General features: G+C 46.5%; 1 protein-coding gene across 3 annotated transcripts in view; it reads left to right on the top strand.

The window, feature by feature from the left end:
• The window catches only part of ARHGAP39 (Rho GTPase activating protein 39), a 142,645-nt gene that overhangs the window by 97,693 nt on the left and 28,614 nt on the right, over positions 1-16,338 (top strand). For all 3 annotated transcript variants that reach the window (XR_005559333.1, XM_039364909.1, XM_039364908.1), the window contains exon 5: positions 6,399-6,960. Coding sequence is in view for 2 of the 3 variants with exons in the window: in XM_039364909.1 (XP_039220843.1) it covers positions 6,399-6,960 (562 nt within the window). In the remaining variant the exon portion in view is untranslated. The remainder of the gene's footprint in view (positions 1-6,398; positions 6,961-16,338) is intronic.

Raw genomic sequence — 16,338 nt, 5'->3', positions numbered from 1 at the left:
ATAACAATGAACCAGTGGAACCACCTGCCTCCAGAAGTTGTGAATGCTCCAACACTGGAAGTTTTTAAGAAGAGACTGGACAGCCATTTGTCTGAAATGGTATAGGGCGGTGGTGGCAAACCTATGGCACGCGTGCCAGAGGCGGCACTCGGAATCCTCTCTCTGGGCACACATGCTGTCGCCCCAGCCCCGCCTCCCCCCACGACCCCCTCCTCACCAGCAGCCCCCCCCAGAGTCAACCCTGAATGCAGCCCATGCGGAGCAGCGCAGCCAAGCAAATGAAGCTGGGCAGCGGGGACAAGACTCTGCTCTCGCACTCCATTGTGCAGAGATGATGCTGCAGAGTGCGGGCAGAGGGCATGGCCGCCATGGCGCTGCTGGGCCACCTGGGCGATTTGCGGCGGGTCGTGGAGACGGGCAGAGCGGGGCAGAGTAGACTGGGGGCGGAGTGGGCGGGACAGGCAGGGCGGGGGCGTTTTTTGGGCACTTGGTCTCTAAAAGGTTCGCCATCACTGGTAGAGGGTTTCCTGCCTGAGCAGGGGGTTGGAGTAGATCAGGGCTTTTCAACCTTTTCACCACTTTTAGAATATGGCAACATCCGAGTACTACCAGTCGCCTAGCAAAGTGTCAAAAACTTGATGACCAAAAAAAAAAAAAGGAAAAAAAGTGATAAAGAACAGGTAGTCCTCGACTTACAACCGTTCGCTTAGTGACTGTTCAAAGTTAACAGTGGCACTGAAAAAAGTGCCCCCCAAGGCAAGACATCTGCCTATCCGCCCGGCGGTGCTCTTCCTCCTGTCCGAGGTTTTTATTGTTGTAAGCATTTCTGTTGAGGATTGGCAGCGGAAGTGGGGTGGGGGGGTGTTTGGTTTTTATTCCCCCCCGTCTGCTGGGTGGTTGCAGCAGGTTTTGGCCACTTCACATGACACTGGGACCGTCATAAATATGAATCAGTGGCCAAGCATCTGAATGTAAATCACAAGACCCTGGAGAGGCTGCAACATTCCAGCTGATCAGCGCTTCCTCTGGGCTCCGCAGAAGTGTCAGGATCAGTGCTGCTTTCCAGCTGATCGGTGCCTCTTCTGGGCTCAGCAGAAATGCCAGGATCAGCGCTGAGCTCCAGCTGGAGCCTGGCGCTGATCCTGGTGCTTCCGCTGAGCCCGGACAGCCCTGCAGCTCCAGCCGTCTCTCGCTCAGCCTTGTGCAGTGCTGCCACCGGTTCAGCTCATTCCCCTCCCCACTACCACTTTTCTAGGATGGTGGTGTACCACCTGCCAGGTGCCCATGTACCACAGGTGGTACCCGTACCACTGGTTGAAAAGCCCTGTTCTATAGGGTTTCCTGCCTGAGCAGGGGGTTGGACTAGAAGACCTCCAAGGTCCCTTCCAAGTTTTTATTATTATTATTATTATTATTATTATTATTATTATTATTATTATTATTATTATTATTATTATTGATCATCGCACAGTCAGCCAGATGTTCAGACTGGATTTGGCATTTTGTCTACCTATCGAGTCCTTACCCAGGACCTGGGATAGGAAGATGTGGATGTTTGATGGTATTACAGATATCGTCGCAGGATGGAATTATTATTATTATTATTGTTATTATTATTGTTATTATTATTATTTAAGAACGGAGCGAGGTCCTGGGAGCTGAAGGGTCCTTGACTTTTACTGGCGTCCGATCTGGGAAAGGAGGAGAAGTGCCACTTGAAAGAAAGACATTAAAAATAAATTTCCTGAAAGGAGAGGTGGAAAGGATTTGCTTCTGGAAAAGGAAAAAAAAACTCCTTCAGAGAAATGAAGATGACTCATACTTGAGGCCTGCAGGACGGATTTGAATTGGGAGATCTTAGCTGCAAGGGAGGTCCGGCAGACCTAGAGCCTCTGCGGTTAATCTACAAAAGCTTTATTATTTGGAAATGATTCAGCATTAAACATACACGTCCAGATTAATCCTCTGGTCTGAAAGACCAGGTATTGTGTGGGGGAATTGGAGCACTCCATAAATGGTGGTAGAGTTGTGTGTGTGTGTCTGTGTCTGTGTCTCCTGACAAGGACCTGTCAGGTGTCCTAGGACAGGCCCATCCTGTCAACTGTCCATCACTCATCATGTCAGCTGTCCTGTCACGGTTCCCTTAGACAAGAGGTCAACAAACATGGCAACTGTCTGTCAGCCATCATCTCAGCTGTCCTGTCGTTGATTTCTTAGGCCAGGGGTCTCCAGCATGGCCACTTTAAGACTTGTGGACTTCAACTCCCAGAATTCCCCAGCCAGCCAATGTTTCTGAACCTCAGCGTATTTTGAGATGGGTGGACTTCAACTCCCAGAATTCCCCAGCCATCCAGTGTTTCTGAACCTTAGCGACTTTCAGATGGGTGGACTTCAACTCCCAGGATTCCCCAGCCAGCACAGCTATCTTAAACTCGCTGAGGTTAGGAAACCCTGCTCCAGGCATATTTATCTGCTTGGTTTTACAGATAAAACATCTCCCAGCAGACCACACATGCACACAGCAGCAAAAATAGTGTGCGCTTATGTGCACTGTGTCTGTGCACTTAAGAGAAATGAGTTAGAAGGGACCTTGGAGGTCTTCTAGTCCAACCCCCTGCTCAAGCAGTAGACCCTGTACCCCTTCAGAAAAAATGACGGTCCAATTTCTTTTTGGAAACCTCCAGTAATGAAGCACCCACAACTTCTAGACTAGAGGCAAGATATTCTACTGATTAATTAAATAATAAGAGAGTTGGAAAAGTCCAACCCCCTGCTCAAACGGGAGACCCTATACCAGTGGTTCTCAACCTGCGGGTCGGGACCCCATTTGGGGTCGAACGACCATTTCACGGGGGTCGCCAAACAAGGCTGTCTGCCATTTTTTCCCCCTTTTCTTTGGCTACGCCCCTGGCACCCCGTGATGTATAAGTGGTTGGGGGTCACCACAACATGGGGAACTGTATTATGGGGTCGCGGCATTAGAAAGGTTGAGAACCACTGCCCTATACTATTCTGGGCCCTTCCAACTCTGTTATTCTGTTCTGTTGTTGTTGTTGTTTTTTTCTTAAACCATAAAAAGCCACGTATTTCTGTTATTCTGTTCAACCTGGCTTGTTTTTTACCTCCAGTTTATAATCCCACTAAGCTCCTAACATATGTTTACCCGCTGCGTTAAGATTGATTATAAGCTTGTCCTGAGCTGGTTTATTCTCTTTTGGAAGATTGTTCCAGCGGAGACGGAAGGAAGAAACTCTTGAACAAGCAACGGTTGCAAGAAACCCCGAGAATCCCCCCCCCCCCCAGTATTTGGAAAAGATTCAGTATCCTTTGGTCATCTAGTTATGATGACTGGGAAGGTCAGCGATGTCTTTTAGGGATTTTTTTTTCCTGGTTTTCTTTTACTTCAGTCTTTTGTTCCCCAATCTGCATTTTGGAATGACAGCCAGCGGGTTTAAATTTAAATTTAAATTTCCTTCTGTGAAGCAAATACTTGAAGGGTGCCGGGAGACTCTCCAATTTTCAAATAAAAACACTCGTAGCAACGAACTGCATTTGGCTGACAAGCCAGTCGCGGCCTGTAATTTTAATTTTAATTTTTCATCAGTGGTAAGTTAGCAGGGATGTGTGTATGTGTGTGTGTCCAAGAGTGCGATGCACCTCTGCTTCGTTACGCTTTTTCTCCCACCGAATTTTATTTTTTAACCTGTAAGTGTTAATCCCGTTTTTTAACCACTGTTTTAATCTGTGCTTCCGTTCAGGTGTTTCTCTTGTTTTATATTTGCAGAATATCCCACCCCCCTCTCCAGTTAGGTGAGATGAGCTGTACAAGAAATTGAATGCACAATTAAGGGAAGCAAATAAATGAAACAGAACTAAACGGCAGGGATTTAAGAAGGAAAAATCTCTCTCTCTCTCTCTCTCTCTCTCTCTCTCTCTCTATCTATCTATCTATCTATCTATCTATCTATCTATCTATCTCTATCTCTCTATCTCTCTATCTCTCTATCTCTGTCTATCTATCTATCTATCTGTCTCTCCAGACAGGAAAACTGTATGCTTAGCGAGAGGCCTGCAAGACAGCATTTTAAATTCTTTCTAAATTCAGGATTTCATTATATTGTTCAAATGTCCAGAGTCGCTTTGGATAGCGGGCATAAATTTAATAAATAAAGTGAATATTTGAAAACATCAAGGCATACACTGGAAATTTCAGTATACAGGAATGCCCCTGTAAGGAGAGGGAAAATAGTTATTTATTTATTTAATTTTATTTATATGCCGCCCAATCCCAAAGGACTCAGGGCGGCATACAAAATTAAAACAATCATCTAACAATAAAACAATAAAATAATACAATCATACCGCAAGTCCGATCATATCCCGCCCCCCCCCCCGGGGACATCAGCCCCAGGCCTGCCGGAACAGGAGAGTTTTAACGGCTTTCTAAAAGGCCGGCAGGATGGGAGTTGTTCGAACCTTGGGGGGAAGTTGATTCCACCAGGTCGGAGCCACCACAGAAAAGGCCCTTCCCCAAGGGCCCGCCAGCCGACATTGTCTGGCCGACGGGACCTGAAGGAGGCCCAATCTATGGGACCTCACCGGTCTCTGGGAGCTGTGCGGCAGAATGCGGTCCTGTAAGTAACCTGGCCCTATGCCATGAAGGGCTTTGAAGGTGATAACCAACACCTTGAATTGCGTCCGGAGACCCACAGGAAGCCAGTGCAGCTCGCGGAGGATAGGGGACACGTGGGCGTACCTTGGCGCGCCCAGAATCGCTCTCGCGGCTGCATTCTGAACCAACTGCAGCCTCTGAACGCTCTTCAAGGGTAGCCTCATGTAGAGCGCATTACAGTAATATTTGCATATAACAACACATTAATCCTTTGGGAAAGTGAAAAAATCAAATTTTTCTTCCTCAGCCCTTCGGGTGTGCTGGAACTACAATTCCCAGCATTCCTAGGTGCCATATGAGAGGTAAGAGCAGGGGTCTTCAAACTTGGCCTTTTTAATGACTTGTGGACTTCAACTCCCAGAATTCCTCCAGTTATAAAAGGGCCAAGTGTGAAGGCCCCTGGTCTGGATCCAAGTCCGCAGTTTCATCAAAATGGCCGACTGAAGAATTCTGGGAGTTGAAGTCCACCAGTCATAAAAGGGCCAAATTTGAAGGCCCCTGGTCTGGATCCAAGTCCGCAGTTTCATCAAAATGGCCGACTGAGGAATTCTGGGAGTTGAAGTCCTCCAGTCATAAAAGGGCCACGTTTTTTTTTTATTATTGAAAGTTTTTTGAAATTTTACAGAAGAAAAAAAATTCCCCTCCCCAGACCCTCCCAACCCACCCCAACCCTCCCCCAACCTTCCCAGAGCTGAATACAGGCTTAATTAAAACTTAAAGGAAAAAATTTTAAACACATGTAGACCATAAGCAATTAATTACAATAATTAAACAAATTATAAAATACTTTAAGACCAATATATAAAAAACAAAAAAAATTATATCTAAACATACACTACCTATCTAAAATTTTCATTCAATCTCCATAATATCATACTTATATTATATAAAATCTATCCCTCTTTCTTTGTCATCAAACTCAAAAATACACATATAAACATTAATTATACCATTAAAACAGAATATTCTTTTAAATACTCCTTAAATTATTAAACTTAAACTTCTTACCTAGAATTTTCAATCAATCTCCATAATCTTCTCTCCCCTTTATAAATTATTCAGAAAAAAACTAGACATTTTCTAATGTCATACTTATATTATTTAAAATTTATCCATCATTCTTTATAAACACCCTCAAAAACACACATATAGACATTACTTATAACATTAAAGTTCCCTTATACATATTTAAAACAAAGTATTCCTTTAAATGCTCCTTAAATAACTAAACATACACTACCTATCTAAAAATTCATAAAAGGGCCAAGTTTGAAGACCCCTGGTATAGGGTTTCTTACCTGAGCAGGGAGTTGGACTAGATGACTTCCAAGATCCCTTCCAACTTTATTATTATTATTATTATTAGTAGTAGTAGTAGTAGTAGTAGTAGTAGTAGTAGTAGTAGTCCCCTTTATGGATTACTGCCTTGTCGTGGCGAAGGGGCTTGTGTAACTCAATGAAGCTATAAGCTATGCCGTGCAGGGCCACCCAAGACGGACAGGTCATAGCAGAGAGTTCTAGTAGTAGTAGTAGTAGTAGTAGTAGTAGTAGTAGTAGTAGTAGTAGTAGTAGTATTTTGCTTGTCAGAAGGTTGTAAAAGGGGATCTCGTGACCCCCCCAGGACGTTGCAACCGTCATAAAGACCTCCAAGATCCCTTCCAACTTTTTATTATTATTGTTGTTGTTGTTGCTCACGGTTGTCCTCTCTTTTGCCTTCTCTCCCCAGTCGGAAGACCTGGGTGCCTGCGTCCAGTTCGAGAGCAGCCGACAAAACCGGAACATGATGCCCAGCAGCAGCTGTATCTTCCCCACCTTCAACCTGAGGAAGCCCTCCTCGGAGACGGACATTGAGAACTGGGCCTCCAAGCACTTCAACAAGCACACCCAGGGCCTCTTCCGGCGCAAGATCTCCATCGCCAACATGCTGGCCTGGAGCAGCGAGTCCATCAAGAAGCCCATGATCATGACCAGCGACCGGAACGTCAAGAAGGAAGCCTGCGAGATCTTCAAACTCATCCAGATGTACATGGGCGACCGGCGGTCCAAGGCCGACCAGCTGAGCGTGGCCCTAGAGATCGCCACCAAAGGCTGGAGCATGCAGGGCCTCCGGGATGAACTCTACATCCAGCTGTGCCGGCAGACCACCGAGAACTTCCGCTACGAGAGCCTGGCCCGGGGTTGGGAGCTGATGTCCATCTGCCTGGCCTTCTTCCCGCCCACGCCCAAGTTCCATTCCTACTTAGAGGGGTACATTTACAGGCACATGGACCCGGTCAACGACACCAAAGGTAAGAGGGGACTCGCCTCACCCGTTGACCTGGCTGGGTCCCACTTGGGTCCTCGGCTTCTCCCCCAAACGGCAGGGCCCGGCTGAAAGCCCAAAGAAGACGTGTTGGTGGCCAGCAGGGGTGTCCCAGGCGGAGACGTAACAAGAGTTGGAAGGGACCTTGGAGGTCCTCTAGTCCCACCCCAAGTAGGAAACCCTTGCAGAATAACAGAATTGGAAGGGATCTTGGAGAGCCTCTAGTCCAACCCTCTGCTCAGGCAGGAGACCCTTGCAGAATGATAGAGTTGGAAGGGACCTTGGAGGTCATCTAGTCCAACCTCCTGCTCAAGCAAGAGACCCTTGCAGAATAACAGAGTCGGAAGGGATCTTAGAGGTCATCTAGTCCAACCCCCTGCTCAAGCAGGAGACCTTTGCAGAATAACAGAGTTGGAAGGGAACCTAGAGGTCATCTAGTCCAACCCCCTGCTCAAGCAGGAGACCCTTGCAGAACAACAGAGCTGGAAGGGACCGTGGAGGTCCTCTAGTCCAACTCCCAGCTCAAGCAGGAGACCTTTCCAGAATAACAGAGTTGGAAAGGATCTTGGAGATCCTCTAGTCCAACCCCCTGCTCAAGCAGGAGACCCTTGCAGAATAACAGAAGGGATCCTAGAGGTCTTCTAGTCCAACCCCCAGCTCAAGCAAAAGACCTTTGCAGAATAACAGAATTGGAAGGGAACCTAGAGGTCATCTAGTCCAACTCCCAGCTCAAGCAAGAGACCCTTGCAGAATAACAGAATTGGAAGTGAACCTAGAGGTCATCTAGTCCAACCCCCTACTCAAGCAAGAGACCCTTGCAGAATAACAGAGTTGAAAGGGGTCTTAGAGTTCCTCTAGTCCAACCCCCCGCTCAAGCAGGAGACCTTTGCAGAATAACAGAATCGGAAGGAACCCTAAAGGTCATCTAGTCCAACCCCCTGCTCAAGCAGGAGACTCTACACAATTTCGGACAAATGCTTGTCCAATCTGTTCTTAAAAACCTCCAGTACAGGTAGTCCTTGACTCACAACAGTTTGTTTAGCTGCCGTTCGAAATTACAGCGGCACTGAAAAAAGTGACTTACAACCGTTTTTCATACTTATGTCCGTTGCAGCATCCCCGTGATCACGTGATCAAAATTCGGACACTTGGCAACTGACTCATATTTGTGACGGTCGCGGTGATCCCCTTTTTGTGACCTGACAAGCAAAAGTCCATGGGGAAGCCAGATTCACTTAACAACTGTGTTACTGTCTTAACAACTACACAATTCCCTTAACAACTGTGGCAAGAAAGGTTGTAAAAATGGGGCAAAACTCACCTATTAAATGTTTCACTTAACGGCAGAAATGTTGGGCTCAACGGTCGTAAGTCGAGGACTGCCTGTATTGGGCCACCCACAGCTGCTGGAGGCAAGTGTAGCTGAATCCAGCTTGACTTTCGACAGGAGATGAATTTGACGACTTTGGGTGAGACTCACTGAGGGACATGCACATACGGTCACATTTGTGCATTCGGGGTGCACCAAAATGTGTGGTGTGCTCCATGCTTTTGTCAATTTAGGGCCCAGGAAACACAGTATTTATTTATTTTAGAAGGGAATATTTTAGCTCAGGGTTGAAGTGTGGGTTCCAGGCGCTCTCTGAGCTGGGTGGTTTTCTTGTAGACGTTTCATGACCCAACTAGGGAACATCCTCAGGGCTAGAAGGGAGAGGGGTTTGCAGAGAGGAGGAGGTGGAGGAGGAAGAGGAAGAGGAGGAGGAGGAGGAGCTCCTGAGTGCTCTCTGAGTTTGGCTGTTTTCTTACAGATGTTTTATTACCCAACTAGATAACATCATCAGTGCTAGAAGGGAAAGAGATTGGGGAGATGGTGGCGGTGGTGGTGGTGGTGGTGGTGGTGGTGGTGGTGGAGGAGGAGGAGGAGGAGGAGGAGGAGGAGGAGGAGGAGGAGGAGGAGGAGGAGGAAAGGCCTGTGGTTGCAGGGTGCTCTCTGGGCTGGGTGGTTTTCTTGCAGACGTTTCATGACCCAACTAGGGAACATCATCAGTGTAGAAGGGAGGGGAAATTACAGGGGGGAGGAGGAGGAGTAGGAGGAGGAGGAGGAGGAGGAGGAGGAGAAGGAGGAGGAGGAGGAAAGGATTGTGGGTTCCAGGGTGCTGTCTGGGCTGGATGGTTTTCTTGCAGATGTTTCATGACCCAACTAGGTAATATCATCAGTGCTAAAAAAAGGGGAAATTACAGAGAGGAGGAGGAGGAGGATTCTAAGGTCCTGGGTGCTCTCTGAGCTGGGTGGTTTCCCTGCAGACATTTCACGACCCAACCAGATAACAGCATCAGTACTAGTAAGGAGTAGGGTTTGTGGAATGGAGAAGGAGTTGATGCTCTCTGAGCTTGGTGGTTTTCTTGCAGACGTTTCACAACCCAATTAGGTAACATCATCCATGCTAGAAGGCAAGTGCTTTCATCCAAGTTGCTTCTGATGCTGATGATGTTCCCTAGTCAGGTAATGAAACGTCTCCAAGGAAACAACCAAGCTCAGAGAGCACTATTGTACGGTCCCCACAGTCGCACGATCAAAACTCAGATGCTTGGCCTGTGTTTATGACGGTTTCAGGGTCCCGGGGTTTTTGGGCTGGATGAAGCCCCGAAGGAGATCCATACCTACCAGAAACCGGGGGCGCTCCATCCCTGGAGATCTTTCAGAAGAGGTTGGACAGTCACTTGTCCGTGATGGTGTCAGTTCTCCTGCATAAGCAGGGGGCTGGACTAGAAGACCTCCAGGGTCCATTCCAGCTCTATTCTATTCTATTCTATTCTATTCTATTCTATTCTATTCTATTCTATTCTATTCTATATTCTATTCTATATTCTGTTCTGTTCTATTCTATTCTATTCTATTCTATTCTATTCTATTCTATTCTATATTCTATCCTATCCCATCCTATCCTATCTTATATTCTGTTCTGTTCTGTTCTATTCTATTCTATTCTATATTCTATTCTATTCTATATTCTATTCTATATTCTATTCTATTCTATTCTATTCTATTCTATATTCTGTTCTATTCTATTCTATATTCTATATTCTATTCTATATTCTGTTCTATTCTGTTCTATTCTATTCTATTCTATTCTATTCTATTCTATTCTATTCTATATTCTATCCTATCCCATCCTATCCTATCTTATATTCTGTTCTGTTCTGTTCTATTCTATTCTATTCTATATTCTATTCTATTCTATATTCTATTCTATATTCTTCTATTCTATTCTATTCTATTCTATATTCTGTTCTATTCTATTCTATATTCTATATTCTATTCTATATTCTGTTCTATTCTGTTCTATTCTATTCTATTCTATTCTATTCTATTCTATTCTATATTCTATTCTATATTCTGTTCTGTTCTGTTCTGTTCTATTCTATTCTATTCTATTCTATTCTATATTCTATCCTATCCTATCCTATCCTATCCTATTCTATATTCTATCCTATCCCATCCTATCCCATCCTATCCTATCTTATATTCTGTTCTGTTCTGTTCTGTTCTATTCTATATTCTATTCTATTCTATATTCTATTCTATATTCTATTCTATTCTATTCTATATTCTGTTCTGTTCTATTCTATATTCTATTCTATATTCTGTTCTATTCTATTCTATTCTATTCTATTCTATTCTATTCTATTCTATTCTATTCTATTCTATTCTATTCTATTCTATTCTATTCTATTCTATTCTATCTGCCTCTTGCCTGCTGCCGGTGATTCGGAAGCAGTAGATGCTTCTCCTTGAGCATCCGTTTTCTGCCGAGTGCGTCATCTTCCTATAAATGTCACCTGTCACGGGCTTTGAATCACCCATCCTGGCTGTCCTCCTCCTCCTCCTCCTGCTTTTATGCTCCAGCAATTAAAGCTGGTCATTGGTTGTGCCAGGCGTTGTTAACCCTGTGATTCTAACAGCAAGGTCTCTGGGGGATTCTGGGCATTGAAGGCCACCTGCGAAGTCACCAAGGTTGAAAAACACGGTTCTAGCTCACCAAACACCAGAACGTCTCCTGTGTAAAGAATAACAGCCCCCAAACAATTTCATTAAAGAGTGTATGGAAATGTCTCCCTGGGTCGTCTTTGGCTTTGTCCTTGGTAGACCCTGGAGACCTGGGGGTTGGACTAGAAGACCTCGCAGGTCCCTTTCGGTCCTGGGATTCTATGACTTCTAAGATCAACATCCGGCTTGAGGATCCAGATAAAATTCCAGGTTCATTCCATTTCCGGAAATCTTAACTGTTTATTGAATACACGGCGTGGTAATGTCGAAAGAAAACTAACTCTGAGGTTCGCAGACACCAGATCATAGAATTAAACAATAATTAAACGTCTGCAAGGAAACCACCAAGCTCAGAGAGCACCAAGGACCCCATAATTCCTCCTCCTCTTCCTCCTCTTCCTCCTTCTCCTCCTCCTCCTCCCTCCTCCTCTCTTCAAACCCCCCTCCCTTCTAGCACTGATGATGTTACCTAGTTGGGTCATGAAACGTCTGCAAGGAAACCTCCAAGCTCAGAGAGCACCAAGGACCCCACAATTCCTCCTCCTCCTCCTCCTCCTCCTCTCTCTCTTCAAACCCCCCTCCCTTCTAGCACTGATGATGTTACATAGTTGGGTCATGAAACGTCTGCAAGAAAACCTCCAAGCTCTGAGAGCACCAAGGACCCCACAGTCGTCGTCGTCGTCCTCCTCCTCCTCCTCCTCCTCTCTTCAAACTCCCTTCTGGCACTGATGATGTTACCTACTTTGGATCATGAAACGTCCGCAAGGAAACCAGCCAGCTCAGAGAGCACCCAGGACCCCACATGTCAACCCCGAGCCACATAGATTCCCCTTTATTAGTCATCACAAAATCAGATCACAAAAACGCCGAGCGGTTTTGGCTCCGAATCGGGCATTCCAAGCTGATGAGGGCATCTTGTGGGAGGATCTGGAGAGGCCAATGTTGCTGTTCCTCCAGGCAAAAGAAAGCTCCTTTTCTAACTTTTCTCTCATTGTTGCCCCAGGACGACTAGGATCCTGGCAAGGAGATGGCGGGGTCCCCATTCCAGACACCACAGAGGCCGGCTTGTTCGGCCTTGAGACTCCGTCTTTCCTCGCCTTTTCCACCCCACCCAGGCTGGAAGGCCCTGATATTGCAATCCCTGTTCTTCCCTCGCCTGCTCTTTGTGATGTGAGATTGCGGGTGGGCTGTGTGTGGGCGACAGCCAGTTGGCAGCAGGCCTGCTCTTGTGCTTTTGTGTTTTGCGTTGGAGGCTGGGACGGAGTCTTCTTATAGACTCCCTTCCCAGTCTCAATTGAACCACCGATGATTGGTTAAATCAAGGCTTCTTCGCTCTCTCCTTAAGAAGGTGCTGTGTTTTTTCTAGAGTTGACGGAGTTTATGCAAGATGGTGGACCTTACTGTTCACTTGAAGGCCCAAGAAGGTCAAACGGAGTCTTGGTTTCTCCAGGGACGGGAGAAAGTTCTTCTGCCTGAGGCCTTCTAATGAAGAGGTCTCCAACCTTGTCCACTTGAAGACTGGTGGACTTCAGCTCCCAGCATTCCCCAGCTGGCTGGGGAATGCTGGGAGCTGAAATCCACTAGTCGTCAAGTGGACAAGGTTGGAAAGACCCATTCTAACGTTAAAGTTAAAAATTAGAAGATGCTTGCTCCTGGGGAGGAAAGCTATGGCAAATCTAGACAGCATACTAAAAAGCAGAGACATCACCCTGCCAACAAAAGTGCGTATAGTCCAGGCCTTGATTTTCCCAGTTGCAATGTGTGGCTGCGGAAGTTGGACCGTAAGAAAGGCAGAGCGCCAAAGAATGGAGGCCTTTGAACTCTGGTGCTGGAGAAGACTCCTGCGAGTCCCCTGGACTGCAAGGCGTTCAAACTGGTCATTCCTAGAGGAGATCAACCCCAACTGCTCTTGAGAAGGCCAGATCCTGAAGTTGAAACTCAAGGACTTCGGCCACCTAATGAGAAGGAAGGACTCCCTGGAGAAGAACCTAATGCTGGGAAAGATGGAGGGCAAGAGAAGAAGGGGACGACAGAGAAGGAGGTGGCTGGATGGAGTCCCTGAAGCAGGAGGTGTGAGCTTCAATGGACTCCAGAAGAGGGTAGAAGACAGGAAGGCCTGGAGGAACGTGGTCCATGTGGTCGCAATGGGTCGGACACGACTTCGCAAGTAACTAACAACAACAACAACGTTAAAGTCCTTCTTGACAGGCATATTCCTAGGATGGACATCTGTCCGTAACTCGCTTCCAATTACTGCTCTGAAGCTAGAAAATTGACTTCTCCTTCTCCAGCAGCCCTTGATTATCTCAGTGGGCTGCCTCACCGTGGCCTTTAATTAGATGACCAGGTTCCTGGGGTGACCAGGCATTAAATCAGAATAGAGGCACCACCCAAATTTTCTGATGCTGGATAGGATTCCTTGCCGGTCCCCCAGGGAGAGCTTGACAAAAACCAGGTCTTGGTGGGCGGGTTCACACCTTCCTGATTAACACAACCCATGAGGGGGTGCACAGACTGTACAGTGGCCTGACAAAGAGAGATGTTTGGACTGAGTGTGTCTTCTGGGTTCAAAGCCCCAAGATACCACTGCCCGGTCAGACCTGGTTTGCCCAAATTATGAAGACCATGATTTGCATCCCACCGCACCCAATGCTACCGCTGACCCAACTCCATTTTAAGCCTCCGTGTGCAAGTCTGTCCATGCGGTTGCACTTGGTTGTTTTCTTGAAGGTGTTTCATTGCCAAACTAGGTAATATCACGAGTGTTAGAAGGGAGGGGGGTTTGTGGAGAGGAGGGGGGAGGAGGAGGAGGAGGAGGACTAAAGAACAACAGCAGTGCTTGAAGGGAGTGGGGTTTGAAGGGATGAGAAAGAGGAGGAGCAGCAGAAGGAGAAGAAGAAGGAGGAAGAGAAGAAGGAGGAGGAGGAAAAAATTAATGTCTTGACATCCATTCTTAACTATGCAGAAGATCAAAGAAAGAAGGAGAGTTGGACAAGGAGGAGGAGGAGGAGGAGGAGAAGGAGAAGAAAAATGAGGAGAAGGAGAAGAGAAGAAGAAGAGGAGGAGAAGAAGAAAAGAAGAGGAAGAGAAGGAGAAGAAGAAGAAGAGGAGGAGAAGGAAAAGAAGAGGAGGAGAAGGAGGAGAAGAAGAAGAGAAGGAGAAGGAGGAGGAGGAGGAAAAAATTAATGTCTTGGTATCAATTCTTAACTATGCAGAAGATCAAAGAAAGAAGAAGAGTTGGAGGAAGGAGGAGGAGGAAAAAATTAATGTCTTGGTGTCAATTCTTAACTATGCAGAAGATAAGAAGAAGAAGAAGAAGAAGAAGAAGAAGAAGAAGAAGAAGAAGAAGAAGAAGAAGAAGAAGAAGAAGAAGAAGAAGAAGAAGAAGAGGAGGAGGAGAATAGCAGCAGTGCTAGAAGGGAGTGGGGTTTGTAGGAAAGAGGAAGAGGATGAGGAGAAGAAAAAGGAGGAAGAGGACTCTCAGAGCTTGGTGCTTTTCTTGCAGATGTTTCATTACCCAACTAGGTATCATCCTCAGTTTCAGATGACCTTCAGAGCCTCTGTTTTGTCCCACTTTCTAGCTTAGGTGGCTTCTTAATGCATGAAATTGTTGTGTGCAGGACATCTACAGAACATGCAGCCATTAACAGTGAGGCTGCAACGTCCCTCAAGAATTGCACGTACACCCAGGACAGGGGCCACAGGGTCAATCTATTAGCAGTTTGCTCATCTGTGTACAGCCTGCGGAGATCCCTCAGGTCGTCTCGGTGGCTTTCCAACACAAGTCCAAAGCCCTTGGATTGACCACCAAGGCAGTCAACTCAAGCTACTGGACCTCTCCTCTCCCTCCCCCTGCCTCTTCCACATGGATGGTTGGAGTTGCACAAGGAGGGCTGAGTTGTCAGCTGCGACCTGCTCCTGAATGGAGTATCTTGTTTCTCCCACAAGAACGGATCTCAGCAATTCAGGGGGACGAAAATGGTGGCCCTCAGGGTGGTGCTCAGCTTCCTCAGAGGTTGGACAACAGGACCCCTTTGTAGTCTAGAAAGAGTTACAAAGATGATTACAGGACTGGAGGCACATCGTGCGATGAATGGTTGCAGAAACTAGGTATACGCAACCTAGAATTAAGGAGAAACTTCCTAACAGTGAGGACAATTAACCCTGTGGAACGGCTTGCCGTTGTGGGTATGGCCAGTCTAGAGACAAGAAGGACGGAGGGGGGGGGGGAACAGTCTTCCAGTATTTGAGGAGGGAGTCAAGCTATTTTCCAAAGCTCCTGAATGCAGGACAAGAAACAATGGTTGGAAACTGACCAAGGAGAGAAGCAACCTGGAATTAAGGAGAAACTTCCTAACAGTGAGGACAATTAACCCTGTGGAACGGCTTGCCGTTGTGGGTGCTCCATCCCTGGAGGTTTTCAAGAAGAGATTGGACAACCATTTGTCTGAAATTGATATAGTGTCTCCTGCTTGAGCAGGGGGTTGGACTACTAGAAGATCCATGTTGAGATGTTGAGACCGTAGAAAGAGTCCAAAGAAGAACGACTCAGATGATAATGGTCTGGAGGTTAACCCATATGATCAGGGGTCTTCAAACTTGGCCCTTGTATGATTTGTGGACTTCAACTCCCAGAATTCCCCAGCCAGCGTGCCTGGCACGCTGGCTGAGAAATTCTGGGAGCTGGAAGTCCAGAAGTCATAAAAGGGCCACATTTGAAGACCCCTGCATATGATGAACAATTGAGGGAACTAGGTATGTCTAGCCATTGGAGAGAAGGACGAGGGGTGACATGAGAGCAGACTTCCAATATTCAAGGGGTTCTCTCAGAGAAGAGGGGGGGTCCACCTATTCTCCAAAGCACCTGAGGGCAGGACAAGAAGTAACCGATGGAAACTAATTGAGGAGAGATCCAGACAGGGAGAACAATTGATCAGTGGAACGACTTGCCTCCAGACGTTGCAGGTGCTCCATCGCTGGAGGTTTTCAAGAAGTGATTGGACAGCCATTTGTCCTGAATGTTAATCTAGGGTCGCCTGCTTGAGGAGGTGGTTGGACTAGAAGACCTCCAAGGTCCCTTCCAACTCTGCTATATTGTATTCTGCATGCTTATCACTTTGTCCAGGTTTTTGCTTGATGGAGACCTTATAAAAACAGCAGTTATCTAACATCTGTCCTGACATGACAAGAAGGTAAGGAGACCGACCACCAGGCACGCTGGCTGAGAAATTCTGGGAGTTGAAGTCCACAAGTCATAAAAGGGCCAAGTTTGAAGACCCTTGTGATAGGTGATAGATAGGTGACAGATAAATGATA

This window comes from Crotalus tigris, unplaced genomic scaffold (assembly GCF_016545835.1).
Source record: "Crotalus tigris isolate CLP2741 ecotype Arizona unplaced genomic scaffold, ASM1654583v1 scf7180000019926.259901, whole genome shotgun sequence".
In the NCBI taxonomy this organism is placed as follows: Eukaryota; Metazoa; Chordata; class Lepidosauria; order Squamata; family Viperidae; genus Crotalus; species Crotalus tigris.
Note: the sequence above shows the minus strand (reverse complement) of the source record. Positions and strands in the feature narration are given on the sequence as shown.